This window comes from Mauremys reevesii, linkage group 1, assembly GCF_016161935.1.
Source record: "Mauremys reevesii isolate NIE-2019 linkage group 1, ASM1616193v1, whole genome shotgun sequence".
Lineage (NCBI taxonomy): Eukaryota > Metazoa > Chordata > Testudines > Geoemydidae > Mauremys > Mauremys reevesii.
The window spans coordinates 357,280,010-357,305,040 of record NC_052623.1 but is presented as its reverse complement, the minus strand read 5'-3'; the positions used below and the strand labels follow the sequence as shown (position 1 = coordinate 357,305,040).

Sequence of the window (25,031 nt, the reverse complement as noted above, 5' to 3'; positions counted from 1 at the left end):
CTCACACGGAGGATGGGACCCCGCATTCCTGACTCCCTCATTGGCCTGCCTGCCCTGTCAATCAGGTTGACCTGCAGCATTAGGCTCTCCCCATTGCCCCTGGGGACTGCCAGTCTCAGGATCCTGATTTCTGATTGGCCCTTCTCCTTTCTTTTGGTACTGGGAGAGGGCCATGAACCCCCCCCCCCCTACACACACTAAGTTTAAGTAAGGGGCCAACAGTCCCCTGACATCTACTGACAAATGAGTTCAGTCCAGCATGACAAGGCGGAGCTTTGGTTTGTAAACCTTAGTGAGTCAACAACATTTCCTGATGAATAAATAAAAGTAGTTTTATAAATCAAAACAAAATACAAACCCCCATCTCCTCCCGTGGTGTAAATCTGCTCTGATCCCCTGGCTTCAGTGCAGCTACACTAAATTAGACCAGACGAGGATCTGCATCTAGAATGACATCTGCACATGTGAATTTAGCAGTTGCCAGGCTGGAAGAAACGAGTGGCCCATCTAATGCAGTATCCTGTCTCAATGAGTGTCACTCACCAGCCACTACAGAAGTAAGCAGAAGAACAGTGAATTAGTTCTTTATGGAGGAAACTTAGAGAGTTTCATCATAAACCCTAAATCAAAAATTGGGGGTGAGATTTTTCGGAGATCCCTAAGGGATATGAATGCCCAAGTTCCTACTAAAATCAATAGGATGTAGTATCCCAAATACATATCTTGCTCTGAAAATCCAGGTCTTCACTTCTAGACCATGAAGAAACCAACACCTGCAACTTGATAACAGAAAAATAACTGAAAAAACCCTTCCCACTGTTCAGAATCACAGAGCGTCTGTGCAAGATTCAGTCCTAAATTAAAAGGATCCCTAGCACCTCATCTGAATGGTTATGGAGGGAGCCACTTGAATAGGACTTCTCTAGTTCACAGAGGAGAATAAATTAAATGGATTTGAAGAGCCCTGTGTCACTAGTATATTTAGACAGTTTTCTTACACCACCAGAGAATTTGAGAGGCCCTTTGTTCCTGAAGGCCTAATTAGTTAAAAATCAAACTTTGAGTAACTGCATCAACTGGTGTAATTTTTTTCCTGTGTGTTTTTGATGATTAGTTTCTTCCTAACTCCACATGGGGTGAGGGGCACATTACCCCCTGCCAGGGGTGGCTCCAGGCCCCAGCACGCCAAGTGCGTGCTTGGGGCAGCATGCCGCGGGGGACACTCTGCTGGTCGCTGGGAGGGCGGAAGGCAGGCAGCCTTCGGCAACGTGCCTGTGGAGGGTCCACTGGTCCCGCGGCTCCGGTGGACCTCCTGCAGACGTGCCTGCGGAGGGTCCACTGGTCCCGCGGCTTAGGTGGAGCCGCAGGACCAGCGGACCGTCCGCAGGCATGCCTGCGGGAGGTCTACCGGAGACGCGGGACCGGCAGAGCGCCCCCTGTGGCATGCTGCCGTCCTTGGGGCGGCGAAATGTATAGAGCCGTCCCTGCCCCCTGCAGTTCTCTTTCCTCTGAAAATGTTATGGGCCAGCTACATTCCTGGGATCATTCTACTGACTTCACTGATGCTGCAGTGGGATATTTGGAAGCCTTGAAGGGGAAATGTCCAATGCAGTTCAGGAGCAGTGGTGAGCATGGGGGTGAGTAATCACCGTGACTGGTTTTATTGCTGACTCTGACAGTTGCTCCCTGTGTAACCTTCACCTCAATGTGCTTGTTCACCTCCACATAAACCAGATCTCATAGTGATATTATGCTCGATGATCAGAGGCGTCCTCAAATCAAAGGACTTCAAAGCACTGTGGGCTCATTAAAGCTCTGTGTGTGCACAGGGTTCTATTATTTTAATAGAAGATTTTTTTGGTGGGATTAGATGCCACCAAATTATGGATTAGGATTCAAGGGTTTTCACAATAAGTTTTTGGGGGGCCTTTAACAAACACATCTTTCTGTTCCTGCCTCCCAGAGCCCTTCACCGGTAGGTTGGGAACTGACTAGCTGCCTGCGGAGTCCCAGGTTCCCCATGTCCCATCCAGGTGGGAGCAGGCGAGCGGCCTGGCAACCAAATGTCGCAGCTGCCTTCATTGACAGGAGCTGCCTAATGTGCCACGTACAGGGGCCCCTCATGTCTCCAGAGGCACTGCCCAGAGCCCCCGAGGAGGTTGCATGGTGCATGGCGCCGACCTCTTCTGGCAATGTCACTGCAAACACCAATGCGGCGAATCTCGCTGCCTTTGGTAACAGCTACTCAGCAGCAACAGTTGGGCAGTGCCAGAAGGGGTTACTGCTTTGTACCCCCACAATCCCGCCCATGCTTTGGAGGCTGACATAGCTGCAAAAAAAATGCGCTGGTAGCCTCATTTGAGAAAAACTGGATTAAATTTAGGTTACAAATCCATATTAAGTTTTCTGATGTTATGTCAATAGTCAGTGGAAGATTCATAGCTTCTGAATTTAGGGCTCTTTGATTTTCATTCAAAAAAGCTTTGCCTTTCCCTTTCTTTGGCAAAGATTCCTTTACAAAGCTCAAGAGGCAGATTCTGAGCCACTGGACAGTACAGCTCCATAGACTTCAGTGATGTTCTGAGGGAAGGCATTTAATGCTGCTCGGGTTAGAAGAAATCCTGATGGGGGTGTATTTTCCACTTCAAAAATTGTTCTAATTCTGGCTGCAAAGCTTTGTGTGGGAGACAAGTCTTGCAGAATGACCTAGGTTGGTTAGATTAGCAATTAACCCCATCTCATCCCACATCAATCTGACTGTTGAAGAAGTTCTCCTTAACACTGTCAATCTTGTGCTTCTTCCTTTTCTTTATTAGCTAAAGTCTCTCACAAGACCCAGTTCTCTTGACTGCTCATGGGTGGAGATGCAGTACCTGATGTTTCCCATTGGCTTCCCTATACGTTGGATCAGAGCACCAGGTGCCGAGAATGCACAGAGAGATATAATCCCAACAAGGTTTCTCCAACCTGGGCTAGCTAATGTGCATTCTTTCAATTTGAAGTTGATGGAACTGTTACCTTTTACACTGGTTCAGTATCTACCCTGAAACGTTAAAATATATAGAAAAGTGAAATGCAAAGGTACATGGAACGAAAATCAAAGATCCCCAATTTCAAAGTCTAGGAATCACAAACTGAGCACTGGAGTGACATCTGTGACCTTGACTTGAAGGTTTTTAAAGTGAATCTAATCTTCAGTGTTGGAACATCTAATCCCAGTAAAAAGGTATTACTACTTTAGTAATTCATCTCTTTGGCTGTATAAAACTTGTTTGTGAAGGGCTTTGAAATGTTTATATCGGAGGAAGCCTCAGACAATCCACCCTGAAAGTTACAATTATACCTCAAGTATCAGAGGGGTAAGCGTGTTAGTCTGGATCTGTAAAAAGCAACGAAGAGTTGGGTGGCACTTTAAAGACTAACAGATGTATTGGCACAGAAGCTTGTAACCAGACATGTTACTAAGCTTTTCTTGTAACACAGTGTAACAGGGATCAACCTAGAGCTCAGCTTGTGCTAGGAGGAGTCAGAAGTATTGGGTTGTATTTATGTTTCTGCAACTGACCCCCGTGTGTGACCTTCACCTCAAGTTGCTTCAAGTTGCTTCTAAGCTTGAATTCCAACTTGATAGTCTCAATGCTACCGCACTCTTGGCAAATTGACAGACCTGTAATTCCTTTGGAGAAGCATTATCCTCAGATATAAAGAAGCCACAGTTATAGTGGATCAGAACATTAGCCAGTTTTTTATGGTTGACGCTTAGATCCAAGGATGCAAACATTTTGTAACCAGATATGTTACTAACCTTGTCCTGTAACACAGCATAACAGGGATCAACCTAGAGCTCAGCCTGTGCTAGGAGGAGTCAGAAGTATTGGGTTGTATTTATGTTTCTGCAACTGACCCCTGTGTGTGACCTTCACCTGAAGTTGCTTCTTTTTCTAGGCCTATCAACCACAGAGAGTAAGGGTGTTAAGACTGGACTTTCTTCAGCGTGCTTTGAAATCAATATTTCAAAGTACCTCACAAATAATTGCTGGTGTTTCACACATGCAAAGGGCTGTATTCACTGAATATTAATAAATTGTTGTTGGGGTTAGACGCCTCTGCATTGAGTCATACAGTCACTTTAAACAAAATGGAGGACAAGACGTCTCGTGTCATACCCTTAATCTGGTCATGATTTAAGGCCACACAACTTGGGGCTGTTTCATATTCATTCAAATGTAGTTTTGAATTTGGTATTTTTTAAAAACCATGCGGAGTAGAATAGCCCAGTCCAATTGCTATAAACTTCAATGAGCCGTTCATTGGGTAGTGCCCTGACTCTGAAGTGGTGATCAGACCCTCACCCATTCTTGTGACCCTCCCAGGACCAATTCTCCACAATTTCCCTCAGCAGAGCCAAGTGGGACCATAGGAACAAAAGTGGTGAGAGCAGGTTTTGGGTTCTCATTTGCTTTTTGGAGCTGCATTGTTTTACAAGGCCTCAGTTCCGTGGCTGCTCATAGATGGAGGGATGGTTTCTGGTAGAGTAGAGGTTCCAAGACTTAACTCAAAACCTTTCTGAAAAAGAGCACTGCTTCCTTTCCCTCTCCGCCACCCCTGCCCTCTTGGCCCATGAGCAAATCTGCTCTAGGTAGCCCTTTGAAATGGCATTGGTGACCCACGTGGCATTGGTGACCCAATGTTAGGCCAGTTTTACTCACAATAGTGTAAGATTCACCTCTGGGCAGACAGCCACCACAAAGGCCGAGGCTCCACTTCAGTCCCTGCTGAGACCCAGTTTGAAAGTTTCAATCTGAACTAAAGTTTTTCATAGGCATCATACTGTCTCCCTGCCGAAATGTGAATTTCAAGATTGAAGGCCTGACAGGAAACATACTGGAGACAATGGAATGATTCCCATTGATTTGAAAGGGAATTGGATTTGTCCTGCTAGGAATGGAGGTGGTCAGAATGGAGAAAAATGTATTCCTTCATGACATCCACTTGTGCTACTGATCCTGCTCAGGATCACCTTGACATTCATTCTCATTGCAACACCTATAAAGTCAGTGAAATGAAATGAGAAATGCAGTTGACCTGTACAATTTTAAGATGAAAGACAGCTAAAAAGTGCAACATGGATGTCACACCCTCTGAGGCTGAGATTAGCCCAATAATCACCAACGCTGGGGAAAACAGCTCCATACAAAGGAGGATTTAACAAGGCAATCAAGTTTGTTCGGTAACTAATTAGGACCTCCTCCACAAACAGCATCGCAGATCCTCCAGGCAGTCCTAGGAACTGTATAAAAGCATTCACCACTCAGAGCTCTTCTAAGCATTTCTCCAGACTTCATCTCCTCGGTGAACAGGGTAAGTCCAATTTGAGTCTCTCTCTTTCTAACCCCGGTGATATTACTGTTGGGCATCTTTCATTTAAGGTGGAATCTTGCATGTACTTGCTGTGATTTTTCTCAGGGATCAGGGTGTTCTTCCATAATTATCTGGGGTGGTTATTTAGTTGCAAACACTGGTGGATTCATGATCTGAAGCTAAAGGAGGGACGTGAAGAGCAAAATGTACAATTGGGAAACATATTTCCTATTAACTGGAAAAAGAATTAGGGCACTTAAATCTTTTCAGTAACTTTAGAAAGTCCCTTAGCCATTTTTCACTTAGCTGGATTAGGAAATTTTTTTCCAGGTTAGTCCAGAAAGGGCCCATATGCTGGTTTTCTACTTTACTATGAAGTAGCTGTTACTTCTCACTATTGGAGACACAAGAATGGATGAATCTGAGAAGTTGTGTGCTCCAGTTGAGCATTTCCTATGTTCTTCTGAGCAGAAATACCCATTGAAGGTGCTTCTCCACAGATGGTATTATTTCATGTCGTTTCCTGGAAGTCAGTGGACCTGGGCTCATTTTACCCCAGCTGAGGAGTTTGTCTTTAGTGATTTGTTAGGAGAAAAGCAAAGTTTCTGTTTCTTCATCAGCAAGTATTGGTGACTCCCAAGGTTGGGAAACTGAAAGAGCCACACTCTGACACTGGACTCAACTGGTGTCCATACAGAGGTTAAATCCTCAAAGGAAAGGATGTGATTATCATGATCCAGGCCATGTTCTCTTTGAGAAATGTCTAAAATGGACCCAGAATCCCAGGTGTCTGGCATAGAAATAGTTACACTTATTGCAGTTGGTGTTTTACAGACAAAGTCATTGAGAGGGGCTCAAAGGGTCCAGTTGGGAGGGAAGTTTACTGTTAGCAGAGAAGAGGCGTAGAAAGAGAAACTAGGAACAAATACATGACCACACACATAGAGACTAAGTCCAATCCTCCTCTCTGTCTTGGGCCCAATGCAGACCTCAGTACAATTGTAACCGAGCTTTGAAGCCTTTCTTGCACTGGCAATTGAACCTTCTTTTTATTCTAGTCCCTGTTGTGTGTTGCAGGTTTACCTCCGTCCCAGAAAGATGACTTTCTCCAGCCTGTGCTATCCAGAATGTGGGGTGGCCCGACCCAGTCCAGTTACTGGCAGTGCCAACGAGCCGTGCGTTAGGCAGTGCCCTGACTCCGAAGTGGTGATCAGACCCTCACCGGTTGTTGTGACCATTCCAGGACCAATTCTCAGCAATTTCCCTCAGCAGAGTGAAGTAGCAGCCGTAGGAGCACCTGTGGTCGGAGCCGGTTTTGGAGGCTCATTTGGTTTGGGAGGATTGTACGGCTATGGAGGCCATTACGGAGGATTGTATGGTTTAGGGAGATTAGGTGGTTATGGGGGCCATTACGGTTATGGGGGATTATTGGGCTATGGGGGACACTGCGGTTACCCAGGTCTTTACGGTTACAGGGGATTATTGGGCCATGGGGGATACTGTGGTTACCCGGGCCTTTATGGTTATGGGGGATTATGTGGTTCCGGGGTATCTTGCCATAGGTACCTCAGTGGAAGCTTTGGGCCATGTTAAACCTGCCAGGAATATTCGTGGAAGAAGGAAGAATCAGGAATTGAACAGCAAGATACAGATTCACCCCTGACCTTTTGGGCATGGCTTTCAGAAGTGCTGTGCAAACAGGGCTCCAGCTGAACTCAGTGGAGCTGTGTGTGCTCAGCACCTTGGGCTGACAGCCATGCTGCATTTCTAATGTTATGCTTTATGACTCTTTCTGCCAAGGCTTTCCCACCCGTGTGCTGATTCTCACTTTCACATGTGGACTCAATCTGAATTACACACAGGTTGTTCCACCAAAGCAAACAGAACATGAAATGCGCCCCACTGAGGCGTGTAACCAGTCGTAGCCCTTTCTGAAACACTGGAAATACATTCTTTCTGCTCTGTAGTATTTCTTTCTGTAACTGTGTACTGCCAATTTCATTTGCATTAAAAACTCTGCTGCATCATAATATCAGTCTTCCGGTTCTCCTTGTTCCTCCCTGCTTGCTTAAAAATTGCGTTGGATGAAATTGCTTCCTGCAGAGCCGGAAGCAACGGACACTTCTCCAGTTGCAAAGCCCTAGAGTGATAGGAGAATATGGCCCTTGGAGAGGCTGATAGCATTGTGCCAGCTGTGAGTACCAGGGTGGAGTTCCTCCTCGCATAACCTGTTTTAGCAAAGAGTCTTTTCCTGCAAAGACTTAAACAGATTATCACTTTAAGAATATAAGATTTCCTTTGATTTCAAGAAGACCAATCATCACATGGTTTGCGGTAAAAGTCAGCGTGAATCTTTGCAGGACAGTGACTCAGGTCTTCCTAGGTTTTTGTAAGGAAAATAAAAGTGGCCACCAGATCACATAGTTAATGCCCTGCCCCATTTGGGGCCTTATTCGAGCACCTCCTCTTCACCTGAGGCCCTGCCCCAAAAGGTTTGTCATTAAATTCAATTAAGGATCATTAGATGATCCTGAAGGCATTGCCAGACAATCCAGTAGAAAGACAGGAAACCAAAGGTTGGAATAAATGGTCCATTTTCAGAATGGAGAGAAGTAAATAGTGGTGTCTCCTGGGAGCATGTATTGGGACCAGCATTTTTCAAGATATTCATAAATGATCTAGAAAAAAGGATAAACACTTAGGTGGCATAATTTGCAGATGATACAAAATTACTCAAGATGGTTAAATCCAAAGCTGATTGCAGAGGATGCTCACAAAACTGGGTGACTTGGCAACAAAATGGCAGATGAAATACAATGTTAAATGCAAATGTAATCCCAAGTATACACAGAAAATGATGGGGTCTAAATTAGCTGTTACCCATCAAGAAAGAGACCTTGGAGTCATTTGCAGTACTCTGGATGCACTATGCTTCCAGAGTACTGCAAATTTATAGGAATCCTTCTCACTGTGTCAATATCATCCTGAACTGCGGAACCCTCATTCCCCGGCTTCAGAAGACTTACAAATTATCTCCAGTTATCAATGGGAGAAACGCACCTGAGCAATGCAGCTGTCCTTAACGTGCATTAAGACCATACCAGGGAACTACATGTAAAGAAGATGGCTGACAGTTTCATCCAGAAAGCTACAGTGTGACATAATGTGTTTAAACTGGGTTGTTAGTGAAGACAGTCTGTAAGTGATTGCAATGATTTTAATATACTGCAATATATATATTCAATAATTAGAATATGAACGAAGCGTATAAATATACTTTTTGCGATAAGAGTCTGCAAACGTCTTTGCAGGACATCGCCCCGGCGTGGAGGGACACTGGAGCAGCCCCCGGCCCATGTTCCTGGCTCCTTGGCCCCCTACACATGGCTGGTGGACCCTCCGCGGTTCCCCACAGCTGCCCGTGTGGCTCTTACCCTGAAGCGACTCTGGCTTCCAGTCTAGACTGAGGGCGGAATCTTGTGGGTGAGAGGAGGGGCTGCTTCCCCTGCCTCCCCCCCACTCCCTGAGTTTTGTACCAGAGGTCTTCTCATATCGCAAGCCCTAGCCCCAGACAGAGCTGGAGGGTGGCAAGTGAGAAGTTCTGTGCTGCTCCCAGCTTCTGCCCTTGGGACAGGGAGTTTGTTTATAAACAGAGGCAGAATGATTAATATAACAAAAGGCTTGTCATTAAATTAAACTAAGGATCATTATATCAGAGGTGTAGCGGTGTTAGTCTGTATCCACAAAAATGATGAGGAGTCTGGTGGCACCTTAAAGACTAACAGATTTATTTGGGCATAAGGTTTCTTGGGTCAAAGCTCACTCCTTCAGATGCATGGTGTGAAAATTACAGATTCAGGCATAAATATATATTGGCACATGAAGAGAAGGGAGTAACCTTACAAGGGGAGAACCAGTGCTGAAGCCCAATTTAGTCAGGGTGGATGTGATCCACTCCCAATAATTGATGAGGAGGTGTCAAAACCAAGAGAGGGAAAATTGCTTTTGTAGTGAGCCAGCCACTCCCAGTCCCTATTCAAGACCAGACTGATGGTGTTAAGTTTTCAAATGAATTGTAGCTCAGTAGTTTCTCTTTGAAGTCTGTTTTTGAAGTTTTGTTGTTGAAGAATAGTTACCTTTAAGTCTGTTATTGAGAGTCCAGAAAGATTGAAGTGTTCTCCTACTGGCTTTTGTATGTTACCATTCCTGATGTCTGATTTGTGTCCCTTTATCCTTTTACATACAGGGACTACACTAGTTTCCTTGTTAGGATGTAACCTCTATGCAGGGCCGGCTCCAGGCACCATCTTATCAAGTAGGTGCTTGGGGCGGCAACTCGGGAGTGGGGCGTCACTTTCAGGGATTCGGCGGCAATTCCGCGGAGGGCCCCTCACTCCCGCTCGGAGCGAAGGACCTCCCGCTGAATTGCCGCAGAACGCGATCGCGGCTTTTTTTTTATTTTATTTTTTTGGCTGCTTGGGGCGGCAAAGCCCCTGGAGCCAGCCCTGCCTCTATGTGAGTGGGGGATGGTGCCACTATTGTGAGGAACTTTCCTGGCTTATACACTCCCACAGTGGAATTGGCTAGCCAAGAATCTGAGTCCTCAATCCCACTCCCTTTACCCAGAGGCTGCCCGACATCGAGGGCTCCCCTTCCACTCTCCTGTGTGGCAGTGTCCTCCTAATCCCGACAAGGCTGGGCCCAGGATTCCTGGAGGACTCGACCCGCAGTCTTGTCATGGACACTTAGGACAGGGGTAGGGTGTCCTCACAGCTGGTGCTCTCTTCACACCGGATACTTTGCTGACCTACTGATCATTGCATAGAGTTCAAAGCAAAAACAATTTATTAAACAGCAGCTAATAAATAAATAAGGAATAAAACAGACAAGTTAAAGGAACAAGTTACCCCACCCTGTGGGCTGAGGGACACCACACACAGCCGTCTCTGGAGTGTAAGGGCAGTTCACAGTCTGTTCCTCACATGTGCCAGGCCTCCTGCCCAGTCCCTGGCTGTGCTGCAGGGACGCTGCGGGTCGGACACTTGCTCTGTTGGTTCCCACACGCCCTCAGGCTCTAGGTGGCAGGACCCTTCCTCCCAGCATCAGGCTGCTGCCAGGGTTCTGATCCCCCTCGGTCTGGCCTGCAGGACCTCTTGGCTGGTGGCGTCTCCCTGTGCTGCACCCTCTGCCCAGGGTCCCCCCCACTCTCCCCAGCTGGTCACTGCACCCGGCTCCAGACGGCTCCAGCCCCAGCCCCAGCTCCACTCTGCCTCAGCATGGCTGCAGCTCTGCCTCCAGCTCAGCTCTGGCTGCTGCTCTCACCTTATCTGGGCCTCCTGCTCAGGCAGCTCCAGCTCACACGGAGGACGGTACCCTGCGTTCCTGACTCTCTCATTGGGCTGTCTGCCCTGTCAGTCAGGCTGACCTTCAGTGTTGCGCTCTCGCCTTTGCCCCTGGGGACGGTCAGTCTCAAGATCCTGATTTCTCATTGGCCCTTCTCCTTTCTTTTGATATTTGTAGAGAGCCACGAAAAAAACCCACGGAACTTTAGTAAGGGGCCAACAGTCCCCTGACATCTACTGACAGACACACGAGTTCAGTCCAGTATCGCAAGACGATGCTTTGGTTTGTAAACCTCAGCGAGTCGCCAACACTTGCTGATGAATAAAGAAAAATGGGTTTTTAAATCAAAACAAAACACAAACCCTCAGCTCCTCCCCTGGTGTAAATCTGCTCTGATCCACTGGCTTCACTGCAGCTACAGTAAATTATACCAGATGAGGATCTGCACCTAGATTTACTTTTGAACGTGAGAATGTAGCAATTCCCATGCTGGAAGAGACAAGTGGCCCATCGAATTCAGTATCCTGTCTCAATGAGTGTCACTCACCGGCTGCTTTAGAAGAAAGCAGAAGAACAATGAATTAGCCCTGGATGGAGGAAACTTAGGGAATTTCTTCCTAAACCCTAAATCAAAAATTAGGGGTGAGTTTTTTTGGAGATCACTGTCATAGGTTTATTCCCCACTTTGAACTTTAGCGTTCACAAGATGGGGACTTGCATGGACTCCTCTAAACTAAAATCCTAGTTTAGATCTGGTTCTTGCTGCCACCAGTCAAGTTTTAAGTGTCTGACACACTCCCTGTTCCCCCAAAACTCTCCCTGGGTGACACAGATTCAAACTTGAATCTCAACACAAAGGGAAACAACCCATTTCCCCCCTCCCCTCTCCTAGTGCTTAGGAGAGATACCTGGATTCAAATTCCTTGAATCAAACAAAGAGGGATTTCCTATCCCCCTTCCCTTCCCATAGTCCTTGGGAAAAATACCTTGATTCAAACTCCTTGAATCAAACAAAGAGGGATTCACTTTTCCCCCCTCCCCTTCCCCTGAAAATCCAAACAAGGGAAGAAATCAATCAAGTTCTAAAAAGAAAAGATTTTATTAAAAAGAAAGAAAGAAAGTACCCTATCTCTGTAATACCAGGATGGAAAAATACAGGGTCTAACTTATAAACCTGGAGGGGCTCTCCCCCCACCCTCCTTTCTCAGAATAATCAAAGTAACTTTTCTAACCCAAAATTCAGAAATCAATATTTTAAACATAGAACACATTTTTAATTAGGCAACATTTATATACCAGTACTATGATATTATGCATCACACTTAGCTTTAAGCAAATCACTTTATTCAGCCTCTATTGCATCACTGCTTCTTCTTCATCACTATTAGTTTCAAACATATCAGTTTCTTCAACTTCTATTGCATCACTGCTGTCTACTGAGTCACTGTCTATATATATGAGATCATCCTCAGTTCCATCCATGGCATTGCTGATTCCACATTTCTTGAAGGACTTCACAATCACCTTTTGTCTGACGCCATACCATGAGTTTAGAACCCAATTGCTAACCTCAGTAATGGTTGGTTTGAATCCATCTACTCCATTCTTCTCTCATCAGGGCTTTAAATGGCTTGTTGATTGAAACATCTAGTGGCTGTAGCTGACCTGTAAGTCCACCAGGAATAACGTCTTTTCTGTTAAATGTGCTCGAACTGATCAAAGACAAGTAGAGCTGGCTTCTTTAAAAGCCCTCCAGGTCTTCTGGCCCAAACCTTTGCAAACCAAATGGCCATAATGTCTTCATTCATCCATCCTAAGCATAGGAGGCAGTTTAGTACCATCTGCACAGCATGAAAGCACAGCAGTATAGTGTGTCTTTTCATGGCCACTTGTTTTGATTGCCACTGTTTTGATTCCTTTCACATCAACAGTTCTGTTGGAAGGCACATCAAAATTGAGGAGCACCTCATCCATGTTTCCAATCTGACTTGGGTTCAAAATCATTTTTTTCGAAGTTGTATGACATAGGAGTGAACTGTTGGATTTTATCCTCATAAACTGGTGGCATTTTCTGTGCTAACTTTGTTCGTGCTGCATGGCCAACCCTTCTCTCCTCATGAAATTGAAGCACCATTTTGCCTTTCCTGTAAAATCAACAATCTTCATTTCACTTGCAAACAGTCTTGCCTGATATTGAATGTTGTTCTTCCTGTTTTCTCCACTGTCTGATCATACACTCAGTGGGAGGAGGTCCAAACTGTCTCTCTGCAGCTCTATTTCCATGCTCTTTTGCATAACTGATTACATTCAGTTTGAATTTTGTAGAGTAAGACATTCGCTTCTTTTTTTTTATTTTCCAACATCTTAATGAGATGTGTTCTAATTGGTTTGTTCAGCATAGCTACCCTCAGTACATAAGGGCTCCTGATTGGAGGCCTGTTTGCTTGAGACAACAAGCAGTTTTTTCCCTGATTGGAGGTTAGTGATTGGCAGGGGCCAGCTCCAGGCACCAGCTGAGCAAGCTGGTGCTGGGGTGGCATTCCCCCCGCCCTAAGGCAGGCAATTTTTTTTTTTTTTTTTTTGCCACTCAGGCAGTGCTGGCAGGTGTCCCCGACTTTGCGCTCAGGCCCAGGAAGAGGACGCCAAGGTAGGGGAGCCAGCCCGACCGCTGCACAGCTGCTCGCCGGGCCCGCCCCGGCCCCGGCCGCCCGGCCCCCGCCCGGCCGCCCGCCCGCAGCCCCTCCCCGCCCCGCCCGCCCAACGCCGCGCTGCCCGCCCGCGGCGCCCCCCCCGCCTCCTCCCCCAGCTCCGCGCCCCGCCCCCGTCCCGGCGCCCGGCCCGTCCCCCCGCCGCCCGCCGGCCGCCCCCGCCCGCCGCGCGCCGCCGCCGGCGCCGCCGCCGCCGCCCGCCCCCTCCCGGCCGCCGCCCGGCCGCCCGCGGCCCCGCCCGCCGGCGCCTGCAGCCCGCCGCCGCCCGCCGCGCCGGCCGGCCGCCCCCCGCCGCCCGCCGGCCCCCGGCCAGCCGCCCGGCCGCGCCGCCCGGCCCCCCGCGCGCGGGCCGGCTGCGCCGCCCCGGCCCGCAGCGCGCGGCGCAGCGGCGCGCGCCGCCCGCCCGGCCCCGGCGCCAGCCGCCCGCGGCCGCCCCGCGCGCGGCGCGCGGCCCGCGCCCGCCCCGCCCGGCCGCCGCGCCCGCGCCGCCGCCGCCCGGCCCGCCGCGCCGCCCGCCCGGCCGCGGCCGCCGCCCCCGGCGCCGCCCCGCTGCCCCCCGCCGCCGGCCGCCCGCCGCCCTTGCCCGCCGCCGCCCGCCGCGGCCGCCCGGCCGCCCGCGGCCAGCCCGCCCGCCAGCCGCCCGGCCCCGCCCGCTGGCCCCCGCCCGCCCGCCCGCCCGCCCGCCCCGCCCCCCGCCCCCCCCCCCCGCCCGCCCCGCCCGCCCGGCCCGCCCGCGCCGCCGCCGCCGCCCGCCGCCCCGCCCCCCCCGGCCGCCGCCGGCCCGCCGCCCGCCCCGCGCCCGCCCCCGCCCGCTGGCCCGGGCCCGCCGGCCCCCCCCGCCCCCGGGCGGCCCTCCCGCCCGCCCCCGATCCAGCCCCCCAGCGGGCCGCAGGGGGGGGGGGGGGGGAGGGGAGAGAGAGGGAGGAGAGGGGAGGGGGTGGGGGGGGTGGGTAGGGTGGGGGGGGAAGGCAGGAACAAGGGACTAGCTTCGTGGTGTATAAGACTACCCTCTATTTTTAGTCTAAGGATTTTAGAAAAAAGTGTAGTCTTATACACGGAAAAATACGGTAACAGCAAACAGAAATAAAGATATTTCTTCAGCAAACACACAACTGCAAATGTAGAAATCAAATTATAAGAGTAGTCCGCCTTTCTAATACTCACTAGACTGAATAGAAGAAAATACTTCAGGAAACTTGGAGAACTTGAAGAATATGTCTGGCCTCTCTTAGATCCAAAAAGAGAACGACAATCCAAACAAAGGACACAAACAATGCCTTCCCTCCACAGAGATTGAAATTATCTTCTCCCTTGATTGGTCCTCTGGTCAGGTGTTCATCAGGTTACTGATCTTGTTAACCCTTTACAGGTAAAAGAGACCGTAACCCTTACTATCTGTTTATGACAATCACTAACGGATTTGATTGCCCAAGTTCCAACCAAAATCAACAGGCTGTAGTGTGCCAGTTACTGTACATGTCTTGCTCTGAAAATCCAGGCCTTAACTTCTAAGCCATGAAGAAACCAATGCCTGCAACTAAATAAGAGAAAAAAATTGAAAAAACCCTAAACCCTTCCCGTTGTTATGAATCACAGAGTGTCTGTGCAAGATTCGGTCCTAAATTAAAAGGTTCACTAGCGCATTGTCTGAATACTTAGGGAGAGAGCAACTTGACCAGGACTTCTCAAGTTCACATTGGAGAACTAGATAAAGCTGTTTGAAGACCCCTGAGTCACGAGTGTTTTTAGACAGTTTTTTAGGCTGCTGGAGGACTTGAGAGGCCCTTTGTTCCTGAAGGCCCAATTAGTAAAAAATCTAACTTTGAGTAACTCCTTAAACTGATGTGATTTTTCCCTCTCTCTTTTTGAGGATCATTTTCTTTCTAACTGCAGGTGGTATGAGGAATACATTACACCCTTCATCTCCCTTTCCTCTGAAAATGTTATGGACCAGCTACATTCATGGGATCATTCTACTGACTTCATTTCTCTTGGGTGCTCATGGGTGGAGATGCAGTGCCTGATGTTTCCCATTGGTTTCACTATATGTTGGATCTGAGCACCAGGGGGTAGAGGAGCTGAGTATGCAGAGAGAGAGACATTCACAACAAGGTTTCTCTAAGCTGGGCTAGATAAAGTGCATTCCTTCAATTTGAAGTTGATGGAACTGTTCCCTTATACACTGTTTCAGTATCTACCCTTAAACGCCAAAATATATATAAAAGGGAATTGCAAAGGTACATGGAACGAAAATCAAAGAGCCCCAATTTCAAAGGCTAGGAATCACAAATTTAACACTGGAGTGACACCTGAGACCTTGACATATATTTCTAAAGGAATCTAATCTTCAGTGTTGGAACATGTAATCCCAGGAAAAAGTGTTTATTACTTTAGTAATTCATCTCTTGGGCTGTATTACACTTGATGAGTGTTTGTGAAGTGCTTTGAAATGCTGAGATCAGAGGAAGCCTCAGACAATCCACTCTGAAAGTTACAATTATACCTGTTTGCCACGGAGGTAAAGGGAGGCACATTCAGGTGAAGGTCAGACAGGGAGCGACTGGCAGAATCAGAAATAAACCCCAGTAGTTGGGTCTGATCATGCCAAACACTAACCTCTTCCCTGAACCCTACTGGGTATTTACCATTCACGGCTTCCAGATACATCACTAACCTGAGAGTAACTCTTAGAGAGGCTCATTGTGGAATTTTTAAATTTTGTTTTGATGATTTTGAGGGGAACTTTTGGGTGAAACATCTTCTCATCTAAGTGTGAACAACGATCAACCATTGAGAGTCTTACAATGCGCCTTTACTCCCTTTATTTGTAGTTGTTGTCTCAGTGGTGGGTATTTACCCTTGAGAAAAATTAAATTCTCTTGTACCAAAATTTGTGCCAGCTTGAAATGTATATTGAGATTTTTATTTCCACACTGCACATGAACAAGCTTGAAATGTACACACTTGTACTCCTTTGGACCTATATAATCCTCAATTCTAAAGAAGGCAATGTTACAGAGCTAACCTCTCCTGTGCGTTGTTTCACAAACCTGGAAGAATTCATTACCATTGTGTCAAGTATCAGAGGGGTGGCCGAGTTAGTCTGGATCTGTAAAATCAGCAAAGAATCCTGGGGCACCTTATAGACTAACAGACGTTTGGGAGCATGAGCTTTCGTGGGTGACGTCTGTTAGTCTATAAGGTGCCACAGGATTCATTACCATTGTGTGTTTTCAAGGAGAGAAAAAGTAGTGCACTTGGTGACTTCATTGCCGTGGGTGCTATGAGTTGAAGCAAGTTTTTAAAGCTTGAATTCCAGCTTTATATTTACAAGGCTACCACACCCATGGAAAATTGACAGACTTTTAATTCCTTCGGAGCAGTATTAACCTCAGCTATAAGGAAGCCACAGTTAAAGTGGATCACAACATTAGCTAGTGTTTTATTGTTGATGCTAAGATCCAAGGATGCATACAGTCACTTTAAAGAAAATGGAGGTCAAGGTCTCTTGTGTCATTCCCTTAATCAGGTCGTGATTTAGAGCCACACAATTTGGGGTTATTATATTTTCATTCTAATGTATTTTTGAATTTAGTATTTTTTTAAATCTGTGAGGGGTAGGAGGGCAGTGCCTTGACTCTGAAGAGTTGATCAGACTCTCACCAGTTCTTTTGACCCTCTCAGGACCAATTCTCTGTAATTTCCCTCAGAAGAGCCAAGTGGAACCAGAGGAGCCCCTGTGGTCAGAGCTGGTTTTGGGGGCTCATTCACTTTTGGAGGGATTTTTTTATTGGAAAATGAAGGGGCTCTTTTGAGGTAAATCAGTATGGTTGCTTCACCTTCAAAAAGGCGGATGACCTTAAAATCAAAGCAAGACACTTCTGCCCTCTTCTATGTACGTGAAACTCATTCTTGGGGATATTTTTTATATGTTAAACAACATTCTGGTTCTGGGGGAATGTTTTCTGCAACATGCCTGTCGTCAGACACTACCGATGTGGTGCTCTACTCTAGTTCAATGATGATAACAGTCGGCTGCATGTGTGTGTTCCCTCTGTGTGCTGCCCCGGCTCTGCACAGATCACTGGCACAGACCCCGAGAGACCTCCAATAACCACAGATTCCGCTAAGGTACGAAGGCACCCGGCCGGGTTTATTGTCAAACGAAGCACAATAATAGTTTCCCGCAGACTCTACAGGACATACTACGAATTTGTGCCCCCTGAGAATGGACCGGCTCAGTCAGTGGTGGGACTCTCCACTGCCCCCTAAGCCAGACAAACACACCGCCCCAGGGATGCATTCTTACACACAGGTACAACCAAGTTACACATCACTCCTGACGTATTAAGGTGCAACCCCCTCCCACATGGTAAGGTGCCACCTCTCACCTTGTACATGTTGATTTGAACAAAACAACTCGAGCCACCATATTACCCTTTTGACCCTGTCTTTAGGATGGGTCAGCCTGTTCCTTGTTATCTGTATGGAATGTGCAAGTATGTGAATGTTCTGATATCTGGTGTCCAGTACCTTTAGGTATGTCTCTTTTTGCAGCCTCAGCCCTTTTCTTGCCAGCTACTGTGAGCAGGGCCTGCCTCTGGCTCACAGCTTCACTTTGCTTTATGTTACCCATGTCTTGACCATTATTTTAGTTCAGGCCTCAGGCCTCATATCGGGCCTCTGATAAGGGTTCATGTTTCAGGGCCTCATCTTACTACAATGCCCTTTGGCTGATCAGACTTTATGTTGAATCTCATCCCACAGCCATCTCCTCCTTCACCAAGATGTGTCATTTTCCTCTCTCCTGGGTTTCTTGCTGGGCTCACTCAGCTCCATTGTCTCACAAGACCTCAGTTCCTTGGCTGTTCAAGGATGGAGAGATGGTTTCTGGTAGCGCAGAGGTTCCAAGGCTTAACTCAAAATCTTTCTGTAAAAGAGCACTGCTTCCTTTCCCTCTCCGCCATCCCTCCCCTTGACCCATCAGCAAATCTGCTCTAGGTAGCCCTTTGAGACAGAATTGGTGACCCAAGTGACGGTCCAATGTTTTACTCACCATAGGGTAAGATTCACCCCTGGGCAGAGGACCATCACAAAGGCTCATGCTCCACTTAAGTCCCTGCTAAGACTCAGTTTGAAAGTTTAAGATGGGACTAACATTGTTCATAGGCATTGTACTGTCCCCCTGCCAAAGGGTGAATTTCAAACTTAAACGCCTGACAGGAAACATACTGGAGGAAATGGAGTTATTCCCATTGATTTCAAAGGGGATTGGATCTGACCTGTTGGGAATGGAGGTGGTGAGAATGGATAAAAAGGGCTCCCTGCTTCCTAGCATGTTTAGAATGAACTGCCCCATGCCCCGAATCACTACTAGCATGAATTGAAAGGACCAAACTGGATTCTTTTCATGATACCCACTTGTGCTATTGATGCTGCTCAGAGTCGCCTTGACATTCATTCTCATTGCAGCACCAATGAAGTCAGTGGAATGACACAAGAACTGTAGTTGGCCTAAACAATTTTAAGATGAAAGACAACTGAACAGTGCAACGTGCATGTCACACCCTCTGAGGCTGAGATTAGCCGAATAATCACCAACGCTGAGGAAAACAATATAACTAATTAGGACCTCCTCCCAAAACGGCATCGCAGATCCTCCAGGAAGTCCTAGGAACTGTATATAAGTGCTCACAACTCAGATCTCTTCTAAACACTTCTCTGGACTTCATCTCCTCGGTGAACTGGGTAAGTCCAATTCAACTCAATCTCTTTCTAACCCCCGACATGTCACAGTAGGGCCTCTTTTCATTTAAGGTGGAATCTTGCATGTACTCACTGTGATTTTTATCAGTGATCAGGGTGTTCTTCCAAAGTATATTCTGTCGTTATTCAGTTGCAGGAGATGGTGGAATCATGATCTGAAGCTAAAACTGGGACTTTAAGAGCAAATGGCGCAATTAGGAAACATCTTTCCTAATAACTGGACAAAGACTTAGGGCATTTAAATCTGTTCAGTAACTTTAGAAGGTCCCATAACCATATTTCACTTAGCTGGATTAGGAAGAAATTTTCTCAGGTTAGTCCAGAAAGGGCCCATTCGGTGTTCTTCTACCTTACTCTGAAGTAGCTGTTAGTCCTCACTATTGGAGACACGAGACTGTATTAAGCTGACAACTGGTGTGACCCAGTCTAGCAATTCATATGTTCTTCTCAGAAATACCCATTGAAGGTGCTTCTCCTCAGATGGTGTAATTTAGTGTCACTCCATGGAAGTTAGTGGACCCGAACCCATTTTACCCCATCTGAGGAGTTTGTCTGTAGTGGTTTGTTTGGAGAAAAGAAAAGTTTCTGTTTCTTGTGTCAGCAAGTATTGGTGACTCCCAAGGTTTGAAAAACCAAAGAGTCACACTGTGATACCAGACTGAACTGATTTGCATGCAGAGGTTAAATCCTCAAAGGAAAGGATGCGATTTACCATGATTCCAGCCGCATTCTCTTTGAGAAATGTTTAAAATGGACCCAGAATCCCATGTGTCCAGCATAGAAATAATTACACTTATTCCAGTCGCTGTTTTTCAGGCAAAGTCATTGAGAGGGGTTCAAAAGGGCCAGTTGGGAGAAAAGTTTACTGCGACTGGAGAAGAGGCGTAGAAAGAGAAAATAGGAACAAATACATGGCCACACATGTAGAGATGAAGTCCAATCCTCCTCTATCTCTTGGGTCCCATGTAGACCTCAGTATAATTGTAACTGAGCTTTGAAGCCTTTCTTCCACCAACACTCTTACAGTAGTCCCTGTTTTGTGTTGCAGGTTTACCTCCATCCCAGAAAGATGACTTTCTCCAGCCTGTGCTATCCAGAATGTGGGGTGGCCCGACCCAGTCCAGTTACTGGCAGTGCCAACGAGCCGTGCGTTAGGCAGTGCCCTGACTCCGAAGTGGTGATCAGACCCTCACCGGTTGTTGTGACCCTCCCCGGACCAATTCTCAGCAATTTCCCACAGCAAAGTGAAGTGGCAGCCGTAGGAGCACCTGTGGTCGGAGCCGGTTTTGGAGGCTCATTTGGTTTGGGAGGATTGTACGGTTATGGAGGCCATTACGGAGGATTGTATGGTTTAGGGAGATTAGGTGGTTACGGGGGCCATTACGGTTATGGGGGATTATTGGGCCATGGGGGATACTACGGTTACCCGGGCCTTTATGGTTATGGGGGATTATTAGGCCATGGGGGATACTGCGGTTACCCAGGCCTTTATGGTTATGGGGGATTATTGGGCCATGGGGGATACTGCGGTTACCCGGGCCTTTATGGTTACAGGGGATTATGGGGATACGGGGGATATGGCCGTAGATATCTTGGTGGATATTGTGGACCATGTTAAACCCAGCAGGAACATCCGTGGATGAAAGGAAAACCAGGAAATGAACAGCAAGATACAGATTCACCCCTGATCTTTTGGGCATGGCTTTCAGAAGTGCTGGGCAAACAGGGCTCCAGCTGAACTCAGTGGGAGCTGTGTGTGCTCAGCACCTTGTGCTGACAGCCATGCTGCCTTTCTAATGTTACACTTTGTGACTCTTTCTGCTAACGCTTTCCCAGCTATGTGCTGATTCTCTTTTTCACATGTGGACTCATTCTGAATTTCATGCAGGCTGTTTACACTGACCCCTCAGTGTGAAGGAAACAGGGGCCTTAAGATAGGCATCATTTATGTTTATTATCACTTAAGTCCCTTTAGAGTTAGGATCTATATGTTCTATCCTTTCCATCAGTCTGTACCTTTAATGCCTCACTTTGATGTTTGCTGTGGGCAGATATCTAATGGAGAAGCTGCGTAGTCCCCTGCTTCGATTTTGCTTTGTCTCATTTTCTACCAACTGGGGTAAAACAAAGAACTTATAATGGTTAAAAAGGGGACTTGTTTGTCAACCTCTGCAGCAGCAACAAAGCAAACAGAACATCGTGTCTGAAATGAGCCCCACTGAGGCGTGTGATCGGTCGCAACTCTTCTTGAAACACTGGAAATACATTCTTTCTGCTCTGTAGTATTTCTTCCTGTAACTGTGTACTGCCAATTTCATCTGCATTAAAAACTCTGCTGCATCATAATATCGGTCTTCTGGTTCTCCTTGTTCCTCCCTGCTTGCTTAAAATCGCGTTGGACAAAATTCCTCCCTGTGGAGCTGGCAGCACTGGGCACTTCTGCAGTTGTAAATACAACCTTAGTAAATAGAGTCTTTTCCTGCAAAGACTTAGTGCTTGGCTACACTTGCAGATGTGCAGCGCTGGGAGTTACAGCTGTCTTCGTACAGCTGTGTAGGGAAAGCGCTGCAGTATGGCCACACTGACAGCTACCAGCGCTGCAGTGTGGCCACTTTTGCAGCATTTGCAACGGTGTTGGGAGTGGTGCATTATGGGCAGCTATCCCAGCATTCAAGTGGCTGCAACGTGCTTTTCAAAAGACGGGGGTGGGGTGGAGTGTGACAGGGAACCTGGGGGAGAGAGAGAGAGAGAGAGAGTGGATTTTTGGAGCCGACACTGTGTCAGCTCCCTGCCTTGCAAATTCTGACCATTTCCCTGAACCCTCATTCACTCTTAAATACAAACAGCCTGCAGACCAGATAAGCAGCTGCTCCGACGGACTCCCTTCCCCCACCCCTCCCCACCGTGCTGTTTCTCTCCTAAAGCAAACACTAGCTGTAGACATTCATCCCCCTGCCTGCCTCATTCACAGCAAACAGGAGCTGTGTTTGTTTTTCAGATAAGCAGCTCCGGGAGCCTGAGTTCACAACAAAAAACAGAGTTCTTTAGTTAAAAACATTATGGAAAAATTCTGCTGGAGGCCAATTACAGCACTTTTGGTGGCCACACTGGCGGAGCAGCGCTGCATCACCAGCGCTGCAATAGTTATACCCGAGGCAGAGCAGGAGTACAGCCGGAGATGCAGCACTGTATGTGCCTTGCAAGTGTGGACGGTGTGTAAGTTGCAGCACTGTAAACCCACCACCAGCGCTGCAACTCTCCAGTGTAGCCAAGCCCTTAGGGTTTGGCTACACTTGCAGGTGTACAGCGCTGGGAGTTACAGCTGTCTTCGTACAGCTGTGTAGGGAAAGTGCTGCAGTGTGGCCACACTCACAGCTACCAGCGCTGCAGTGTGGCCACATTTGCAGCATTTGCAGCGGTGTTGGGAGTGGTGCATTATGGGCAGCTATCCCAGCGTTCCAGTGGCTGCAACGTGCTTTTCAAAAGAGGGGGATGGGGTGCAGGGCCGTCCTTAAGCATAGGCAGAATAGGCAGCCGCCTAGGGCACCACTAGGTCTGGGGGCACCACTCTGCCGGGAGCCGGGACAGACGGGAAGCAGTGGAGCATGTAAGAGCAGGCTGCTGGGTCCTAGAGAGAGCTGAATGCAGCACAGTCTGAGGGAGGGGATTGGCTGCTGGGGTCTCTGGGAAGGGGAGGGGGTAGGGGTTGGGGAAGGAGCTCACCTGTGAGTGTGACTCTTTCCCCCTGGCTGAAATGAGGTGAGGCAGGCTCTGTGGCTCTGGAACCAGTATCCTTGTCCCCCATAACATATGTGTCATTTTCCTCTCTCCTGGATTTCTTGCTGGGCTCACTCAGCTGCATTGTCTTACAAGACCCCAGTTCCTTGGCTGTTCAAGGATGGAGAGATGATTTCTGGTAGTGCAGAGGTTCCAAGGCTTAACTCAAAATCTTTCTGTAAAAGAGCACTGCTTCCTTTCCCTCTCCGCCATCCCTCCCCTTGACCCATCAGCAAATCGGCTCTAGGTAGCCCTTTGAGACAGAATTGGTGACCCAAGTGACGGTCCAATGTTTTACTCACCATAGGGTAAGATTCACCCCTGGGCAGAGGACCATCACAAAGGCCCATGCTCCACTTAAGTCCCTGCTAAGACCCAGTTTGAAAGTTTAAGATGGGACTAACATTGTTCATAGGCATTGTACTGTCCCCCTGCCAAAGGGTGAATTTCAGACTTAAAGGCCTGACAGGAAACATACTGGAGGAAATGGAATGATTCCCATTGATTTCAAAGGGGATTGGATCAGACCTGTTGGGAATGGAGGTGGTGAGAATGGAGAAAAATGGCTCCCTGCTTCCTACCATATTTAGAATGAACTGCCCCATGCCCCGAATCACTACTAGCATGAATTGAAAGGACCAAACTGGATTCCTTTCATCATACCCACTTGTGCTATTGATGCTGCTCAGAGTCACCTTGACATTCATTCTCATTACAGCACCAATAAAGTCAGTGGAATGACACAAGAAATGCAGTTGGCCTAAACAATTTTAAGATGAAAGACAAATGAAGAATGCAACATGGATGTCACACCCTCTGAGGCTGAGATTAGCCCAATAATCACCAACACTGAGGAAAACAATATAACTAATTAGGACCTCCTCCCAAAACAGCATTGCAGATCCTCCAGGAAGTCCTAGGAACTGTATATAAGTGCTCACAACTCAGAGCTCTTCTAAACACTTCTCCGGACTTCATCTCCTCGGTGAACTGGGTAAGTCCAATTCAACTCAATCTCTTTTTAACCCCAGAGATATCACAGTAGGGCCTCTTTTCATTTAAGGTGGAATCTTGCATGTACTCACTGTGATTTTTATCAGTGATCAGGGTGTTCTTCCATAAGTATCTTGTGTCATTATTCAGTTGCAGGAGATGGTGGAATCATGATCTGAAGCTAAAAGTGGAACTTTAAGAGCAAATTGTGCAATTGGGAAACATATTATCTAATAACTGGACAAAGAATAAGGGCATTTAAATATTTTCAGTAACTTTAGAAAGTACTGTAGCCATATTTCACTTAGCTGGATTAGGAAGAAATTTTCTCAGGTTAGTCCAGAAAGGGCCCATTTTGTGTTCTTCTACTTTACTCTGAAGCAGCTGTAGGTCCTTACTATTGGAGACATGAGACTGTATTAAACTGACAAGTGGTGTGACCCAGTCTAGGAATTCCTATGTTCTTCTCCGGAGAAATACCCATTGAAGGTGCTTCTCATCAAATGGTGTAATTTAGTGTCACTCCATGGAAGTCAGTGGACCTGAACCCATTTTACCCCACCTGAGGAGTTTGTCTGTTGTGGTTTGTTTGGAGAAAAGAAAAGTTTCTGTTTCTTGTGTCAGCAAGTATTGGTGACTCCCAAGGTTTGGAAAACCAAAGAGTCACACTGTGATACCAAACTGAACTAATTTGCATGCAGAGGTTAAATCCTCAAGGGGAAGGATGCGATTACCCTGATCCCAGCCGCATTCTCTTTGAGAAATGTTTAAAATGGACTCAGAATCCCATGTGTCCAGCATAGAAATAATTACACTTATTCCAGTCGCTGTTTTTCAGACAAAGTCATTGAGAGGGGTTCAAAGGGGCCAGTTGGGAGGGAAGTTTACTGCGATTGGAGAAGAGGCGTAGAAAGAGAAAATAGGAACAAATACCTGGTCACATACATAGAGTCTAAGTCCAATCCTCCTCTCTGTCTTGGGGCCAATGCAGACCTCACTACAATTGTAACTGAGCTTTTAAGCCTTTCTTCCACCAACACTCTTTACTGTAGTCCCTGTTGTGCGTTTCAGGTTTACCTCCAT

At 47.4% G+C, this 25,031-nt stretch overlaps 2 protein-coding genes across 2 annotated transcripts in view; both read left to right on the top strand.

Moving 5' to 3' along the window:
- The window catches only part of LOC120390934 (claw keratin-like), a 38,513-nt gene extending 31,163 nt beyond the window's left edge, over positions 1-7,350 (top strand). The window contains exon 2 of the mRNA XM_039514453.1: positions 6,439-7,350. Coding sequence (XP_039370387.1) covers positions 6,460-6,954 — 495 coding nt within the window. The 5' untranslated portion in view covers positions 6,439-6,459 and the 3' untranslated portion in view covers positions 6,955-7,350. The remainder of the gene's footprint in view (positions 1-6,438) is intronic.
- A 12,897-nt stretch (positions 7,351-20,247) lies between these two features.
- LOC120387468 (claw keratin-like) lies at positions 20,248-20,796 on the top strand. Its single transcript, XM_039508291.1, has one exon. The coding sequence runs from the start codon at positions 20,248-20,250 to the stop codon at positions 20,794-20,796; it is 549 nt and encodes a 182-aa protein (XP_039364225.1).
- The last annotated feature ends 4,235 nt before the right edge of the window (positions 20,797-25,031 follow it).

Excerpts from the sequence above, each read along its gene's own strand:
- LOC120387468 (XM_039508291.1), top strand. The coding sequence starts at position 20,248 with ATGACTTTCTCCAGCCTGTGCTATCCAGAATGTGGGGTGGCCCGACCC.